We start from the raw sequence: 19,980 nt of genomic DNA, 5'->3' as shown, positions 1-19,980 counted from the left end.
TACTTTTTCTATCATTCATCCACACGAATTACCAAAGTGGTAACACACTTCGAAACAACTGTGGAAAAAATATCACACACATTCTTTGTCATAGTGATAGGGGAAGATTTTGGTCTGTCACCTGTAGATTGGGAAACATGAATTTAAAATGGGAAGCTAAGAATCACATGACTGTGCTATACATATTATTTAATGCAGTTAGTGAGAGGTCACCAGCAGGGGAGTTTTATTGGATCAACTATCATCCAAAATGCCTTACATTTTGATCCAGTGAATGCAGATTGGAATCAAAGAACACATGCTTAGTATACCATCTCACACAGACAAGACATAGCATTCATGTGATCCAAGGCTGGAAAAAAAACGTAATAAATGAATTTCACTATAGCATCATTGGTCCCTGGTATTCAGTGAAAAGTTAAGTGAGGCATTAAGGTATTTATGTTTGACAAATGCTATACAAAACAATTAAAATTATCTGAGCAATCGGCAGGCTTCAGCTATGGAGAGAAGGCAGACGCTCTTAGCACAAATTCAGACATACTGTACGCCAAGTGCTAGATAAGTTGGTGCCATGGGATATAGTGAGGTATGGGAAAGAACCACAATGGTTCAGTAACAATAATAATATAAAGGCAAAATTAGATGCATAACAAAAATGAACAAAATCAAAACAAGTATGACGACAGTTGTACATGAAGCATCCAATGAATTCGAAAGTAAGATCTTACTTGCTGAGTTATCAAAAAAGAGAAGTGAAACAATTTGGTCTTATAGTCACTGAAAGAGTCCTCTCTCAAAATGATCATGTGGCACCAATACGGAAGATGACAGAATTAAAGTAGAAATACTAAATTCTGTCTTCCAAAATTGTTGCACCAAAGATCACAACACTTGTATGTTCAAACATTCCTTTGATGAAAAAATGACAGATATAAGTTATGTGCACAATTTTAAAAAAATGTTGAAGTTGCTATTAGAGGAAAAGCTACAGCCCCTGATGGGCTACCACTTCGATTCTAAATTGAATATGCAGATGAACTGTTCTTTAAAAAAAACATGCAACTTGACTAGAAAATAACAAAGGTCATTACAATCAATATAAAGGGTCGCAGGACAGATGCACAGAAATGTAAACTGATATAGATTTCTTGAAGAGAAGACATAATGTGATCATATTTCTAAAGACCAAATATCTCTCACATAGAGAAAACGGCTTCTAAATGCACCAGTTGTCTAGAAAACAGTTTGATGTCTTCTTTCATGAGTATCAGAGAGACTTTCATACAGTTAAGCAATCTCACCCAGGACACTCAATATATGCATATGGAATATCCAGGAAGATATGCTTTTGCACTGAAGACTTACTTAATAACATACAAAATTTAGATTATTAATTTTAAAGGGGAACTATCATCACAAGTGAAGGTAGGTCTACTGTACCTCATGTTGATGTGATACGGTGCAAAAGGTGTTCCAGTACTGAATGGCACTATCCAACTACCATCATTAAAGTGGCCCTTTGCCAATATTATTTATTCTAATTCAAGTTCAAATAGGATGGACAGGTCAACAGAGAATTTCCAAAACCTTGTTCCTACTTTGGTACGAAGAGCCATAGGAAATGAAAATTATTTACTTGAACGTGGTACGTTATACTATAAAATATTGATTATTAATTCATTTGCAGCCTTTTTTCACCCTATTTTGTTGCCACTAATAGACTACATAAACTTACGCATTTGCAACTTGTAGATAATATAGCTTGGGAGTAATATTGAGCACAATAACATACTCTCTATCTCCTGCTGTTGCTACTAGTTTTGAAAGTAGAAGAAACAGCAGCTTCTTCATAACATGTGTTGCTTCTTTCTCTGGGATATGAAAGATGTATTAAACTTCTTTGCAATTTCCTTCCTTGAATGTGATGCAAAATATCAAATCATTCAAAATTTATTTCTCTCAGTGCAGCTTTTCTCTGATTCATTTCACCAGTGCTTACACAGGTAGAGCATTGCCTTTAATGACACAAATTATATTTCAACATAAACTGAAGAACTTGTTCCTCTGCAATAATGTCTTAGCGGGTAAGTTACCAAGTCAGTTTAAAACAGAGCCCAGTTTCAATAACTTTTTTCTTCGGGATGTTCTTATACCATCTCAGGTTCGTGCATATAACATTATAATGGGTCAATGTAGGTGCCTTATTGATGCTGCAGCATACAGAATGAAGCAACCACCCAGGAAAACATTCAAGTCTCCTACCTAATAATTCAACCAATTGACAGAAGTTTAAAATACACTCATGCTAGTCCTTCGCTTGAACTATGGGCAGCCCTTCTGTCAGAATATAAAATGCAGTCAGTTACAAGGAGCAGGAAGCCATGTGCTTAACATTAGAACTGTCAAAGCTGTTATAATGACTGTTTAAAAAAAATTCTGTCTATGACAATATTTTTTGTTCATCAACTTTGAAATACTGTTACTAATTTATTTTCAAAACAGACTCCACAGCATAAATCACAGATCTGTAGTTACGCTCATTGCTTTTATTCCTCACTGTACACCTAGAAATTCGGTAGTGGTCTTTTGTCCACTTACCATTTCTTTGCTCAGTTATGCTGCACATGAAGTGACATGCCATACTTAAAAGTGCTTTGTCATGATACAGATATTCAAAATAACTCACAAATTGTCAGACAAGGAAGCGGTACGTATAGTATCTATAGCAAGTTTCAGTAGTGAAACTGAACGACAAGTAAGAACTAGTTTTGATTAATATATTCAAGACAGTGCTGAATCAAGTGAAAGTAGTTGTGATGTGACCAGACAAGTTGCTCTACTGATTATTACACCAGTAGACAAACTCCTCCGTCAAAACCATGAATCACTCATGGACAGATAGAAAAGAATGGTGAATGCACTTGGATGACCACAAAAGAAAAATATTTTATGCTAAACAGCAGAGACAAACCAATTGTGAAATTCACAGCACTGCTACTTCTGTTGGCTGTTTGTAGATTACTTAATGCTAAAATATAAACAGTTGCCCACAAAGGCAGAAGCCTATAGTTGGTGCATCTCTCTTTGTGATCTGGACGTATTCATTGCAATTCTCTGTGTCCGTGGCTTATTTTGAGTCAGTGAAATCTGCAATCATACCAATGTAAAAGGCTGTGCAGTGCAGGCATGTGTTGTTTCACATGTGGCCCTGCCTTGAATTGTGTATGTTTTACCAGTGGTGGGGCTGGTAAAACACAATTCAAGGCAGGGCCACATGTGAAACAACACGTCATTTATCAGCTGACATGCCTGCACTGCACAGCCTTTTACATCGGTATGGCGACAACTAAACTGGCTGAGCGCATGAATGGGCACAGACGATCTGTCTGCCTAGATGTCCAATACCCAGTAGCAGAGCATACCCTCCAGCATAATTCTAAGGACCTAGGAACCTGCTACACTGTACGTGCCATTTGGCTTCTCCCACCCAACACCAGTCCCTCGGAACTGCGGAGATGGGAACTTGCACTCCAATACATCCTTTCATCCCGCCATCCCCCTGGACTGAACCTCCCTTAACCAACCTCACTTCCATTTACTCTTCAGTCTTCTCCTTTTTCCCCTTTCCTCTTTAGCCATTCACGCATCTTTTCTTCCTACATAGTTGTGTTTATCTTTATACTATATACCTCTTTACTTCTGTATGCATCCTCTTTGGTTTGAAGCTGGCACAGTACTTCAGTAGAATATCTTTGGCTTCCCTCTGACGACCATGCCTCCATCCTTACTACCCTCCCTGTTTACCTTTCCCTGTTGCTTCATAACCTGGGTTGTGAGTAACTGAATCCACTTTCCCTTCTTCCCTTTTTTCCCCTCTCTCCTCCCTGATGAAGGAACAAATTTCCAAAAGCTAGGAATGTAAATTTTCTGTACTGAGCTGAGGTAAGTACTGGCCAGCCCCTCTATCTCTTTGTTAGTATTTGTTTCACATGTCACCTAATCACTTCAAGGAAATCATAATTTACCTCAGGTTTGATTTGTTGTTGGGTTTGACATGACTGGAGCAATTAAAAATGATAAGCTTGCTCTCACGTCAGACATATACAAGAGAGCCATAGCAAGCTGTCAAAACATGCACAGTCCCTGTCCATACATTTGCATTGATGAGCAGTAATTTTTGTCCAAGAGAAGATGTCAGGTCACTCATTTCATGGCTTCAAAACCTTATAAGTATGTACAAAATTGTTAAGGGTTTCGTGGCCACTCGTTGACAAACTGCCTGTTTGCATCTGTCTCAGGTTCTTTGGCCGTCATTTGTTTGATGCTTTTTCTGATATTTCGCCAGCACAAGTGGTTGGCATTGTCATAGATTCACTCTCCAGTGCAGGTGGTAGACTGGAGTCGAGCTTGTAGCTGTAGATAATATGTACCTGGTGCACTAGTATCCAAGGGCTTTTCCATAGTTATTTTCAGTATGATTTTCCTCTTGATATCTGCAGTGGTCCTTTGCTGCAGCACGGGAATCCAGGATCCATTCACCGTTAGGCTTTCTTCTTTCTTGTTGAAGCTAATCTTATGTTGTGTATTTCTACAGCTTCTCTGAACAAGCGGCATGATAGCTCTTCTCTACAGCCAGAACTTCCATGTCAGTGAGTTTTACTGTGTGGTCAGCCTCACACAGCACATGCTCCACTACCGTGGCCAATTTCTCCCCATCTTTCAATGCCACTTATGTTCTGTGATCCTGGTGTTCTCTGATTGTCCAGTTATTCCAATAAACTTTTCCCCATTTGCATGGTATGTGGTATATTCCTGACATTGCAAGTGGGTCCCTTTCCTCCTTTGCTGACCTGAGACACTCTTTGATCTTCTTTGTCAGTTTATAAATAGTCTTTATGCCATGTTTGTGCCGATTCCGTCCATCACTCTGGAAATGTATGCAGAAAGGCCATGCCCGACATTTCTTTTTCTGATGTGACACTTTGCCAAGTGTTGAAGAGGCATGATTAATATGCTTGTAACATGAGCAAGACGAATATGTGAGCTGCAGCACTTCAGACATGAGATGCAACACTGGAAAGCATTTTGAGGAGCAATGTGTACTCCATCAGTTATATAAGAAGTGTAACAAGAGTCAAAGAACCTTGCTCGGTACAATCAACAAAGTTGGAAGGGAAGTGCCTGAGTGTATGAAGAAAGCTTGTGAGAAAGTATGCAAAACTGTAGCTCTCAAAAACAGTATTACCCTCACAGTGTACCAAGTAAAGCCAGGTACACTTGTAATAATTCTGAGTTCCTTGCATCCAGATGTACAAATTGAAACATACATGTACTTAAAGCATAACAGTGACATGTTACAGGGAAACTCCAAACGTGGTACATGATGTTGACCAGATGGCTTGCCAGTACTCTGTGAAAGCTGGTGATAAAATGTGCCTAGTTCATATTTTTATAATATTCTAGATTTAGCAGGCATCAATGATTGGGTAACCTACAAGATGAACAAAGATCAGAATAACAAGGTGAGACTTCCTTCTCGAGCTCATTGTGGAACTTCACAGAGATTATACAGAAACCAGGGTCAGTCTACAAGAAATGTTCTGGGGAATGAAATTTTCACTCTCCAGCAGAGTGTGCATTGATATGAGACTTCTTGGCAGATTAATACTGTGTGCTGGACTGAGACGTGAACTTGAGACCTTTTGTCTTTCGCAGACAAGTGCTCTGCAAGTGTTCTACCAACTGGTCTACCCAAGCATGACTGGTGGAAGTGAAACTGTGAGGACAGGTCGCGAGTTGTGCCTGGATACCTCAGTTGGCAGGGCTCTTCTCCGTGAAAGGCAAAGGTCATGAGTTCATGTCTTGGTCCAGCACACAGTTTTAATCTGGCAGTAAGTTTCGTATCAGCATATACTCTTATCGTAGAGTGAAAATTTCATTCTGGAAACATCCTGCAGGCTGAGGCTAAACTGCATCTCTGTAATATGCTTTCTTACGGGGCAGAGAAATTCTGTGAAGTTTGGATGGTAGGAGACGAGGTACTGGTAGAAGTGAAGCTGTGGGGATGGGTCGTGAGTCTTGCTTGGGCAGTTCAGACAACAGAACACTTGCCCACAAAAGGCAAAGGTCCTGAGTTTGAGTCTTAGTCCAGCACACAGTTTTAACCTGCCAGGAAGTTTCAAGAATTGTTTTGTTACAGTTTCCTATGTCTGTGCAGGCTGCAAAGCTTATAGTCTACAGCCAATGATGATCTGTAGGTATCTATAAAGAACGTATTTACTTTCACAGACTGTAATGCTAACCCTTAGACAATATGTATCGAAGTGTAGACCTCTAAATTATGGTAACGTATTGAGTCTATATTACATGTTCTTTCTCAATTGCTGAAATATCATATACTAATGAAAGCTTTTTGACTTGGCTGTATTTCTTATACATATAAAAGCCACAAAGATATCTTTGTAATTTGATGAACATTTTTCAAGTATTTGGAGAAAAAATATAAAAATACATAATGTGTAGAATTCAAACAAAACAACAGAGTATTAGGGTGACTACTTGTAACAGAAAAAGTTATCCCCTACAATACAAAAAGTCTAAGAACAAGCTGTAAATGTACTGACAAGAGGATTAGAAAAATCCGGCGGTTCTAGTGTTAAGCACTTTCGCATTACTTCTTACTGAATGTGAATAATGGCACGTTACAAAAAAGAACAGCAGAACAGAAGGAATAAAATATGAGAAAGAAGTTAATTGGTAAGAGAAAGAGTGAGAAACAATTGGCATGATTAGCAGATGAGATGGAAGGAAGAAGATTTAAATAAATATGGGTGAGAAAAGCAACTATTGTTAACAGTGTGGTAGAGATACTGCTTTACTATTGGACTAAACAAAAACAACTGGCATAGGCGAAGAGCGAAGCTGTGGAATGATGATAACAGACACCGTTAGTGATTCTGCATCCGTACATATACATGATGAAAGAGAAATTCAGACACCAGCTGCAGTTGGGCAGTGAAACATATATCACACACACCTGAAAGAACAGACACTTGTAAACATGTCCTGATGGCAAGTAATGATAGCTTCAGTGCAGGTGCACTCTTTGTTTGACCTCTTGCAGGAGACTGGATAGGCAAAGTAATGAGAATAATGGACACGGAACACTATATATGCAGTGTATGACATATGGGAATTTGGTTAGACAGGAAGCATGCTCAGATAGCATGAGTGGTTAAAGTGACCACTCTCAATCAGTGGGAAATCTAGATTATAGTCCCGGTCTAGTACAAATTTTCACTTGTCAAAACTGGATTTATTTTAATGACCGATTGTGGCTGACGTCAGAATATCTCTTTTGCGAGGTATACAATATGAGAGTACAGATTTGGAGAACTAAGAACCTGATGAAGAAAACAGTGTGTATGAAATTTATGTCAACTATCTGCTCACACAGACCCTAACCGAGCATAGAAGGTGTAATCAAACAACAGAATGTTACACACAAATTTCATGTAAGCATTCATGGCTAACTGAAGTTGTCAAGAGTTTTCAGTCTTTGTTTTGCCATGTTGCTCTAAATCAGAGTAGTAAAGATTTGCAGGGCTGAAGGTTGGAATATTTTTAAAAAATTTTGAATTACAAATAATATATATCATCCAAGATTATGTTGAAATTTTACTGGAAAATGTCCACTGATCAACTTTCAGTGTGATATGATGATGACCTGTGACTTCTTACAGTTTAGTTTATGACACAGGTTTTTTGCCCCTTGCACTACTGAACACTGGCCGTCATTTGTGCCTGATATGACAGCAGCAATCTTTTTCGGGGCTGTTGCATAACTACAATTGGATGTCTCAGCTTATAAGTGATAAATTACAAGAATGCAACACACATGTTCATTATCACCATACAGTGAGAAAGTGCAATAGGTCAAAGACAAAATGCTGGGGCCTCCAGAGATCACATGTTTCCACGGTGACTTCTCAGATCCACAGTGCACTCATTGACATCTGTTTTTAAAGTAGTACTACAATGTTTAAGAAATTCAGATGTTTCATTTTCATAAATAATACATGGATACAAACAGCATTAAAAGCCTTGCTGAAATGAAGCAGTGTTAAAATGGTCACTTCACCCCTGTCCATGTCATCAGGCATCTTTATAAATGCAGTAGCTGTGCAGAAGTGTTTTCAGAAGTCTGATTATATTTATCAAGAGTATTATAAATTTTATGATAAAATGTCAGTTGTACATGAACAATGTACTCCAAGGCTTTAGGTACTGCAGGTAACATGATGATTGGCCTGTAGGTGCTGGCTGATTTTGTTTAATCATTTCTGAGTACTAGTTGAATTAAGCTTTGCTTTGACTCAGTACGACATGTACCTCTTAAACAAGGGAGAGATTGAAGATTTCTGCGAGGACTGGAATAATAATATTGGCAGTGTGTTCAATCATACCTATGTTCACTTCTTCATTACTTACTGCCTCAGAAAAGATTCTCATGACTGCTTTCCACACTGTATGCGTAGAAAAATATTTTAAGAAAAAAACATCTGCCAAGAAGGTGCTATCTTGTGGTGGTGGCAGGGGGGGGGGGGGGGGGAGAGATAGAGGGGGGGGGCTGATATTTCTTTTGGGGTATACAACATTACCTGTCAAAGCTGGTATTTCCTTTTTTATCCGCATCTAAATTTGCTGTTGGCCTTTCATTTTTTGCTTTGTTTTCACTGCAATTAGCTTTTGATACTGATGAAGTGCTACCATTTGAACGCTTTTCCATATTGGGAGGAAGAAATATTGTTATATCTGTGTCACACACCCTAAAACAAAAGAAACATTTTATTGTATTGTTTTATACCGACATAGTATTCAAAACATCTCACATTTGTCATAAAATAAAAGTAACAAAATTAATATCACACATAAGGTTATAATAATAGTAAATAGCAGACTTGAAAACTAAGCATGACATGTCAATATGTGTTGTCTGCTATGATATTAATTGTAAAGCAGAAGGGAGTCATTAATAGTAGCAATCACCATATATCTTGTGAATGCCAATTAAAATATATTATAAGTAAAAGTAATTTCTGGATTTTAAAAACATTTCATTACATATCCCACTGTCATTTAACATCTAGGTAACAGCCAGTTACGATAATGAAAATTCTTAAGAGAAAATTCTATGAGAAAACAGATACAAATATGACTCCCCCCCTCCCCCTCTCTCTTTCTCACAAACACACACACTACTTATGTGGGCACTGCAACATTTGAATGATTATGAGGGAGGGGGAGGACATGCACAGCAGCTCTGAGCAGTATTGGCACAATAAAAGTTCATATTGGCAACAGGTATAAAACTGAAGTTGTATAGCATGAGAGAAAAAAAAGAGGAAATACAATAACATAATGTACAAAGTTTATGAGAAAATTATGAGAGAGGGAGCAAAGGAGAGTCACAGAATGGGGAGTAGTAGAGATAGGGAGCCTGTCCAGTTTAGAGGAATCGGTACTTTGAAGAGGGAGGGGTGTGTATCCAAATGACAGGAGTATTGAAGTAGCTGTTGAAAGTCATAACTGCTGTGTTATGCAGAGTGTTTTTGAATTAGATGTTTAGGTTTGAGGTTAGCCACAGCCTGACAGTGGCCACTCATATGAGTACATGCACCTTAATTGGAGCAAACATTGTAAATGTCACACAAGGCCTTACCTTTGGTTGGTTGTGATACCCCTGTGATAACACTGGAAGACTGGTGGTGGTGGTCAAGTGCAAGGCATCTCATTCATCCACAGGGGAAAGCCTCATGGGACAAAGGACTGCACACAGCAATAGTGAAGGAATGAGTTAGGATACTGTGTAAACTAAGTACTCAGAACAGAACTTGCCTCTGAAACATCCACATGGGAAATCCCCATGTGGCACAGTACTGGGAGTGAGAATGAGGAAAGAATCAGTAACAATACTGCATAAACAGGATGGCCCAAAGAGTGGCACTTTAGAGGAAGGGGAGAGGCAGTGATGAACGAATCTTTTTGAATAGGATGACCTCATCTGAAGTCACATCTAAGTGTAGTTGAAGCCTTGGCAAATGGAGCGGCTGACTTTGTCAAAATGTTGGTGATAAGAGAGGTATTCTATGAAGCATGGTTTACAGCAGCAGCAGGACTCTTAGGATTAAGGAAAAAAGGAGTGCAAGATTTGTTTGTAGATGAGCCAAACAGATTAGCTTCCTCAAATGATATTAAGAATACTAGCTGTTGATTGTACTGGGTAGACTGGATATTGATCTCAAAGATGGGACAAAGAACACACTTGTTACACAGTACGTAGACACGGCACAAGCTCGGATGAGGATGGGGAACAAAATCTCTTTCACAGACTTTCAAAGAAATCAGCTCAGCATTTATCTTAACACTTTTATTGAATACCTAACTTTGAATTGCCAGAAGTAAATTTTAACATTTCTCCCAGACAGATCAGTGCCTTATCATTGCAACATTCACTCAGTCAGCACCAACAAATCATGTAAAAGTAGCAGAGAGAGTTTTGAAAGCTGTGCTCAGGTGGGGTACAGTGTATAAAACTAAGATTGTGAGGATCAGGACTGATGGAATGAGATCATGAAAATCTTTATGGAAGTTATACAGTCACCTTAGAGGACACTACATTTCAGACCATACAGTAGTATTTCATTGCTCACCCAATACATGTAATATCTCAGTCCAACTGTGTTGCATTCCTGGTTCCAACCTTGCTAGCCATGCATCTTTCCCCTGTGCATGACTCCAGTGTAAGATCTTTCTTATACATCCACCCATCATCTCCTTTGCAATCCTGTCGCAGACACTTCCAATCTGATATGTAATAAGGCCACACATGAAAGCCAGCACACTGTAAATAAGTCTCCTATACATTTAGAGATTTTAAGCTTTTTTATGAGTCTATTGCATTATTATGCACAATACTGATACTTGTGTCCTAAGTGACACATTGTCGCTAGGTTCCATACCATAGAAGGTAGCAAAGCTTGTTGCTGGATAGTATAATTATGATTAAAAAGGAATTATCTACAAAAACAAATAAACATAAGAAAAGAGCATACAGAAAACATAGTAATTTTATGTGAAGATTATAAATTTTTAAGACCCATGAACAGCTTACGCTACATTAATTATAATAACAAGTGTAGGCCAACAAAGAATTTGGGACAGCTCAGCTAATAATTTATCACTTTCCATTAGCCAGCCATGGACGACCAAGGATGAAACAACAGAACGGTGGTGTCTGGCGTAATGAGCAGATGTGCAAATGTGTGCACTGATTATTTTGGCAAAGTCCAAGCACAGAGGTGCCAACAGAGGTGAAACGTATGGTCACTATATCACAGGTCTTAGAGGATACATCTGACTTTACACATAAGCAAACAGACTCACCGTAGTTTGGTAACTGTATTGCAACTATAGTTATGAGAGCACACCTGCTGCCACATTGTTGCTCCTACGTCACAAGAACAGTTAAAGAAAATGGAAGATTGAAAGAAGTGATTGAGTTGCCCTTGGTATTATTGTACTGATACATGATTTGAATGGTTAGTGATTAACAATACAGTTTATGCAATTTTGAACTGCATTTTGGTAACTTTAAATATGACACCTGACCGTGAAACCAAACTTGACCTTCCTTTCCTTGTTCACCGAGCGAGGTGGCGCAGTGGCTAGACACTGGACTCCCATTCGGGAGGACGACGGTTCAATCCCGCGTCCGGCCATCCTGATTTAGGTTTTCCGTGATTTCCCTAAATCGCTCCAGGCAAATTCCGGGATGATTCCTTTCAAAGGGCACGGCCGACTTCCTTCCCCGTCCTTCCCTAATCTGATGAGACTGATGACCTCGCTGTCTGGTCTCCTTCCCCAAAACAAAACAACCCAACCCTTTCCTTGTTCTTTTTCTTGTAGTGGTGGTGGTGGTGGTGGTGGTGGTGGTGGTGGTAGTGGTAGTAGTAGTAGTAGTAGTAGTAGTAGTATTTCACTATCCTAAGTTAAAGTCATTGAGTAAAGAGTATGTTTTATTTCACTTTGTTATGATTCAAATTCCCTGTTAAAACTGTTTAAATGGATTAAAAGACTTTCCCATTTTCCACCTTGGCTGTATTATGATCATCGTCATTTTTTTTCACACTATTAGCTAATTTCAGCAATGTGCCATTTTCAGCTGCTTGCTCATATGGACAGTGTCAAATACACTGAAGGAGAGCAAGGTTCCGTGCAATGTATCATTTTTATAATTACTTATGAATGCCATTATGTCAGCAATGCCATTCAGACAATTGACGACCTTGTTGACGTGTTTGAATGCAGTCTGGAAATAATGTTAATAATCAATACACATTTACTCAAAAGAAACCATAGAGGTGCTTTTTAAATGTTGGAATATTTCTCTTGATGAGTGTTTTCTGTTTGTGTGTAATGTGTATATAGCGCACAGGGATTTTTGAAGTGTTGAGACTGTCTTTTCGTGTTGCTATTTGGTATATTTACTTGACCCGTCTACACAAGCTGGATTAACTAATAACACAGCCTGCGAAATTAGTTGTTTAATGTGTTAAAAGTATTTGGGGAAATGATGTACTCAGTATTGTATAAAATACTAGGCTTATGTAAACTTTGATACTTTAAGATTAAACAAGGCCACTGACCAAAAGGCAGAGGTGTTGAGTATTCAACAGGCACACACAAAGGAAAGACAACTTGCTAGCTTTTGGAGTTAGCCTTTGATGAGCTAGAATAAAATACATTAACACACACACACAAGAGGCTGGTTTTACGACTAGGAATGCAGTAGGGAGAGGTGGCAGATATATGGGCTGGCATGACTAGTGGCCAGTGGGAAGACGCACATGCTGAAGGCAATGTGGGTACTTAAACCGACAGGGGGTGACAGGACAGAGGAAGAGGAAACTGTTGGGTGGAGGGTGTGGGGTCAGAGTGTTACCTATTGAGCCCAGGACAACAATGGGAGCACAGAATGTGTTGCATGCATGACTCCCATCTACATAGTTCAAAGCAGCTGGTGGTGTGACAGATCCAGATGGCCCATGTTGTGAAGCAGCCATTGAAACTGGGCATATTATGCTCAGCTGCATGTGTGTCCCCATGTGGTCAATTTTGTTCTTCACAACAGTTTGGCAGTGGCCATTTATCCTGGTGGTCAGCTGGTTGGTGGTCATACCAACATAAAAGGCTGTCTTGTGTTTGCAGCAAAGTTAGCATACGGCATTGCTGAATTCACATGTGGTCTGGCCTCTGGTGGGGTAGTATAAGCCTGTGACAGAACTGGAGTAAGGTGCTGGGTGGGTGGATTGGGGAGTTCTTGCACTTTGGTCTGCCATGGGGATATGAGCTCTCTGTCAAGGAGTTGGACATGAGAGTGGCACAGGGACGAACTAGAGTGTGGTGTAGGTAGTGTGGACAATGGAACACTGCCACAGGAGGGGTGGGAAGGATCTAGGGTAGGATGGCTCTTATTTCAGGGCAGGATGAAAGATAATCAAAGCCCTGGCAAAGTACATGGTTCAGTTGTTCCAGTCCTGAAGTGCTTATGTTGTGGGTGAGGCACAATAAATCTGTTTGTGGATAAGGTTTGACATGGGGGGGGGGTGTAATTGCTCTTTGTAAGGCCCTCAGTAACACTGGGCAAGATAGTTCTCATTTCTGCAGATATATCATCCAAGGGTAGCTAAGTTGTATCAAAGGGATTTTTTGGTGTGAAAAGGATGGCAGCAGTCATAACGCAAGTGCTGCTGGTGCTTGGTGGGTGAGGCAGAGGTGTGGATGGAGCCATCAGAGAGGTTGAGGTAAATGTCCAGAAAGGTGACGCATTGAGTAGAGGCGGATCTGATGAAGTGGGTGTAAGAAAAAGTGTGTAGATTGCTAAGAAATGTGGATAGGGTGTCTTGATCCTGAGTCCACACTACAACAATAAACCTGAACCACACACATATCAACAATAAACCTGATGAACCAGATGAGTGGTTGGGAGACTAGAAAGGTTTTACTTTTTTGTTTAACATTTGTAAGCCATCTATACAACAGCTAATTTTAAATGGATATTTAATGCAGGATCCTCACAAATATTTCTCCGATACGACAGTGCTGTGTTCACTCGTTACAATGGATTATAAAAGGCTGTAACGGTATGATCCAATATTTCTTCACATCATCTATTCACACACACACTCAATGACCCAAAGCAAAAAGTCGGTGTTTATAGCTAATGCATTACAAGTAATATTCTATGGTTTTAACAAAGACTATCATTCAAAGTATTTATGAAATTCAATAAATCTTACCTGTTTATGTTATCTTGCTGGGGGTTTGCTTTTTTCTTCTGTGAAGCATTTGGGCTTTCAGCAACAATGTCATCATCCTCTGAGATGCAAAGCCTATCCTCTGAGTACTTGAGTGATTCCTGAATGGCTTTTTGCAGTAGCTCATCCTCCAAATCAGTGCAAATTTTTGCTGAGTATTGTGTTGAAGTTTTTCGGATTCCTTCATTAAATTCTTCAAGTGATCCAACATCTATCCTTTTTGCAAAGGATCCTACTGAGAGCTGAGTCTGTTTCAGTCTACGACTTTGCTTATCTCCAGGTTTAAGCTCAACACTGTAGTTGGGCTTCAAATTCCAAAAATCTGGCTTTTTACCAATTTTGTTTGTCAAGTCTGCCCGCGACGTGGATTTCCCTAAATCCTGGTTTTCATCATCAGTTGTGCTTTTAAGAACTGCAACAGTATTACTTTCTGCATTAGAGGTAGTAACTGATAGAACTTTACCAGGACTGTTACTGGAAACCTGAACTTCTGATAAATTCTTGACATGCTTTAATGATGGTTTTATTGGTGTGTTGCTGCTAATTACAGGACTTGTTTTACCTGAATTTTCACCAGAACATTTCTTCTGAACCTCTTTGTCCAATTTGTTATCTGCAAGTTGCACCGGCCATTCAGTTGCCTGTGGAAATGACCACAGAGTTTCTGGAATAACAATATTTTTTGAAGCATGAGCAAGGTCATCTTTCTGCAACATATCTGAGTCATGCTGTGGTGTGGATTCTTCAGAGTCTGAAATGCACTCCCTGTGCTCTAAATGTTTGTTTGTTGATCTTATCTTTTTTCTCTTTGATGTGTCAAGATTCCTTTCCTCCCTACATCGTCTTTTTGCTTGAACTGGAGGCTTGGTGGTTCCGAGAAGCATCTGAGACACCAGATCATATGCTCTTGCTGTAGACTTCTTCTCATCTGGCTCACTGTCTTGTCCATTCTGAAGGTTTAAAATATTTGCTGAAAAGGTACAGAAGCCTCGTCATGAATTTTCTGTAACAAATGTCTCATCTACAAGAAATGTAATATAAAGGAAACTTCCACCACAAAATTTAATGCAAAATTCACAGCAACTTATATAAGACTAGGACACAAATAATGCCACAATGTCCAACCAGTAACACAAAAAAGGACAGAATACATATCCTTATGATATGTAAACACATTAGGATATTAAATTATGTAATTTACTTTTTTTAAAATTTACTCAAAGCTACTCATTGAGTATGTGTACCTGGACAACACAGGGTCACACTAGCGTGTGTATATATACACACACACACACACACACCACACACACACACACACACACACACACACACACTTCAGTTATTGCTTTACAGTTGTTTTTTGGTTGTAGCCTATATACAAGACAGTCTTTGTAAAACGTAAATCAGCCCACCCATTTAGCCGTGCGGAAAGGCGTGCCGGTCCCCGGCATGAATCCGCCCAGCGGATTAGTGTCGAGGTTGGCTGTGCCGGCCACTCTGTGGATGGTTTTTAAGGGGGTTTTTCATCTGCCTTGGTGAATGCGGACTGGTTCCCCTTATTCCATCTCAGTTACACTATGTCGCCGATTGCTGTGCAAACACTTTCTCCATGTACGCGTACACCATAATTACTCTACCATGCAAACATTGGTGTTGCACTTGTCTGGTGGAGACATTCCTGAGGGGTCCACTGGGGGATGAACACCACAATAACTCTGGGTTCGGTGTGGGGCGGGGTGAGTAAACTGTTGTGGGATTGTGTACCACTGCAGGCTACGGTGGGGATGAAGCCTCTCTGTCGTTTCTAGGTCCCCAGTTCCATATGATACAAAGTGTAAGTCAATCAAGCCAATTATATAATAAGAATTATAAAATACCAGAGAGTACTGATATCTTTAATAGCATAACAATAACTTAATATAAATACATGTTGATAAAAACTAGTTATTTCATACTTAAATATTCATATTCTGCATATATGAATTAATGTCGAAGTAGTTTACTTAAAAGTTTGAAATTTCATTTTATTAATCTTCTGAAGATTTATCAGCAATTGTTATCATCAAAGATGTAAACTCTTTGGTTTGTATGTTATCTCTCTGTTCTTCTTCCTTGTGCACAGTCTTGGCAGGGTCATAGTTGTAAATGGACAGTCTTGGTGGGACTGGAGCTGGTATACTTTTGTAGAACTGCTGAAGGCAGATGTATTTTGTGTGATTAGTTCAGAGTGCAAAATATTGCTGAATGCAATTATTTTAAAGTTCAGGAACTTTATTTTATTGAATAATCTTTGGGAGCTACCTGAATATCACACTCCTTAAATCAGTTAATGTTTCTTATTATGAGAATAGGATGCGTGACAAGCAGGACACAAAGAGATAATCAGCTAAGTAATAACTTAGAATTTTAGATGTGGATGTGCAATTCCATACAATTGCTTCAAAATTATAGTCAACTTCTGGTTCAAAGATAGATCACTGAACATTAAGCAACGAAGAGGAACATTACAAAAGCCATATTTAAACATTTGAAATTTACGTGAGGGAAACATTCCACGTGGGAAAAATATATCTAAAAACAAAGATGATGTAACTTGCCAAACAAAAGCGTTGGTGTGTTGATAGACACACAAACAAACACAAACACACACACACACACACACAAACACACACACACACACACAAAATTCAAGCTTTCGCAATCCACGGTTGCTTCATCAGGAAAGAGGAAAGGAGAGGGAAAGATGAAAGGATGTGGGTTTTAAGGGAAAGGGTAAGGAGTCATTCCAATCCCGGGAGCGGAAAGACTTACCTTAGGGGGGAAAAAGGACAGGTGCGCGCGCACACACACACACACACACGCACACACACACACACACACACACACACACACACACACACACACACACATATACAGACACAAGCAGACATATGTAAAGGCCTTTACATATGTCTGCTTGTGTCTGTATCATATAGAGGAAAACATTCCACGTGGGAAAAATATATCTAAAAACAAAGATGATGTGACTTACCAAACACATCTAATATGTTTTTTCTTGTTCCCTACAAAACAAGAACCTCTATGAAATTTCCCATTAGAATAAAATAGTACACTGGGCAGAGACTCTGATGCACATCACTGCCTCTCACAGTGAATGCTCTTACTACCAGACCTGAACTATACGGGAACAACTCAGGATCCACTTTCACAGCATCAGTTTTGTAATTATCTCTCCTCTATTTGCTCTGGAGGTAGTCTGTGAATCAAGCCTCAGTGATTCTGTCGGTAACAGCAGTGACTGTAAAAGACAAGAGTCTGGATTCACATTCAGCTCCAGCACACAGTTTTGACCTGTCAGGAAATGTGGCAACAGTACACAATCCACTGTTGACTGAATTATCCATTGTGATTTACTTCAGTATTTTAACAAAAGAATTTTTTGAGTTGTAAGCAACAGCTAAAAGTAATACTTACAGTGACTGGTCATAACATGTTGAACACACTTTTAATATGAGAACGAGATCTCCTGTGTAATGTGGAAGACATATAACATAATTCTATAAAGAATAATTCACTTGAGAACACTGAAAAATTAGGTCAGTATTGCTGGCCAGTACTTGTCTTTGTGAGGCGAAATTTTAGTACTTCTCGTGTTGTTGTTGTTGTTGTTGTCTTCAGTGCAGAGACTGGTTTGATGCAGCTCTCCATGCCACTCTATCCTGTGCAAGCTTCTTTATCTCCCGGTACCTACTGCAACCCACATCCTTCTGAATCTGTTTAGCGCATTCATCTCTTGGTCTCCCTCTACGATTTTTACCCTCTGCTCTGCCCTCCAATACTAAATTGGTGATCCCTTGATGCCTCAGAATATGTCCTACCAACCGATCCCTTCTTCTAGTCAAATTGTGCCACAAATTTCTCTTCTCCCCAATTCTATTCAATACTTCCTCATTACTTATGTGATCTACCCATCTAATCTTCTTCAGCCGGGGGTGGCCGAGTGGTTCTAGGCGCTACCGTCCGGAACTGCGCGACCGCTACGGTCGCAGGTTTGAATCCTGCTTCGGGCATGGATGTGTGTGATGTCCTTAGGTTAGTTAGATTTAAGTAGTTCTACGTTCTAGGGGAATGATGACCACAGAAGTTAAGTCCCATAGTGCTCAGAGCCATTTGAACCATCTAATCTTCAGCATTCTTCTGTAGCACCACATTTTGAAAGCTTCTATTCTCTTTTTGTCCAAACTATTTATCGTCCACATTTCACTTCCATACATGGCTACATTCCATACAAATACTTTCAGAAAAGACCTTCTGACACTTAAATCTATACTCGATGTTAACAAATTTTTCTTCTTCAGAAATGTTCTCCTTGCCATTGCCAGTCTACATTTTATATCCTCTCTACTTCGACCATCATCAGTTATTTTGGTCCCCAAACAGCAAAACTCATTTACTACTTTAAGCATCTCATTTCCTAATCTAACATCCTCATCATCACCCGATTTAATTCGACTACATTCCATTATACTCATTTTCCTTTTGTTGATGTTCACCTTACATCCTCCTTTCAAGACACTGTCCATTCCGTTCAGCTGCTCTTCCAGGTCCTTTGCTGTCTCTGACAGAATTACTATGTCATCAGCGAACCTCAAAATTTTTATTTCTTCTCCATGGATTTTAATTCCTACTCCAAATTTTTCTCTTGCTTCCTTTACTGCTTGCTAAATATACAGATTGAATAACATCAGGGAGAGGCTACAACCCTGTCTCACTCCCTTCCCAACCACTGCTTCCCTTTCATATCCCTCAACTCTTATAACTGCCATCTGGTTTCTGTACAAATTGTAAATAGCCTTTCGCTCCCTGTATTTTACCCCTACCACCTTCAGAATTTGAAAGAGAGTATTCCAGTCGACATTGTCAAAAGCTTTCTTTAAGTCTACAAATGCTAGAAATGTAGGTTTGCCTTTCCTTTATCTATTTTCTAAGATAAGTCGTAGGGACAGTATTGCCTCACGTGTTCCAACATTTCTGCGGAATCCAAACTGATCTTCCCCAAGGTCGGCTTCAACCAGTTTTTCCATTCGTCTGTAAAGAATTCGTGTTAGTATTTTGCAGCTGTGACTTATTAAACTGATAGTTCGGCAATTTTCACATCTGCCAACACCTGCTTCCTTTGGGATTGGAATTATTATTTTCTTCTTGAAGTCTGAGGGTATTTCGCCTGTCTCGTACATCTTGCTCACAAGTCTGTAGAGTTTTGACAGGGCTGGCTCTCCCAAAGCTATCAATAGTTCTAATGGAATGTTGTCTACTCCCGGGGCCTTGTTTCGACTTAGGTCTTTCAGTGCTCTGTCAAACTCTTCGCGCAATACCATATCTCCCACTTCATCTTCATCTACATCATCTTCCATTTCCATAATATTGTCTTCAAGAACATCACCCTTGTACAGACCCTCTATATACTCCTTCCACCTTTCTGCTTTCCCTTCTTTGCTTAGAACTGGGTTTCCATCTGAGCTCTTGATATTCATGCAAGTGGTTATATTTTCTCCAAAGGTCTCTCTAATTTTCCTGTAGGCAGTATCTATCTTACCCC

General features: G+C 39.5%; 1 protein-coding gene across 2 annotated transcripts in view; it reads right to left on the bottom strand.

Moving 5' to 3' along the window:
• LOC126473506 (DNA endonuclease RBBP8-like) overlaps positions 1-19,980 on the bottom strand; it is an 89,185-nt gene that overhangs the window by 7,661 nt on the left and 61,544 nt on the right. For both annotated transcript variants that reach the window (XM_050100598.1, XM_050100597.1), the window contains exons 4-5: positions 14,364-15,351; positions 8,664-8,831 (exon numbers count right to left, since the gene is read on the bottom strand). In XM_050100598.1, coding sequence (XP_049956555.1) covers positions 8,664-8,831; positions 14,364-15,351 — 1,156 coding nt within the window. The remainder of the gene's footprint in view (positions 1-8,663; positions 8,832-14,363; positions 15,352-19,980) is intronic.

This window comes from Schistocerca serialis, chromosome 4 (assembly GCF_023864345.2).
Source record: "Schistocerca serialis cubense isolate TAMUIC-IGC-003099 chromosome 4, iqSchSeri2.2, whole genome shotgun sequence".
Lineage (NCBI taxonomy): Eukaryota > Metazoa > Arthropoda > Insecta > Orthoptera > Acrididae > Schistocerca > Schistocerca serialis.
This window is presented reverse-complemented; position numbering and strand designations above follow the sequence as displayed.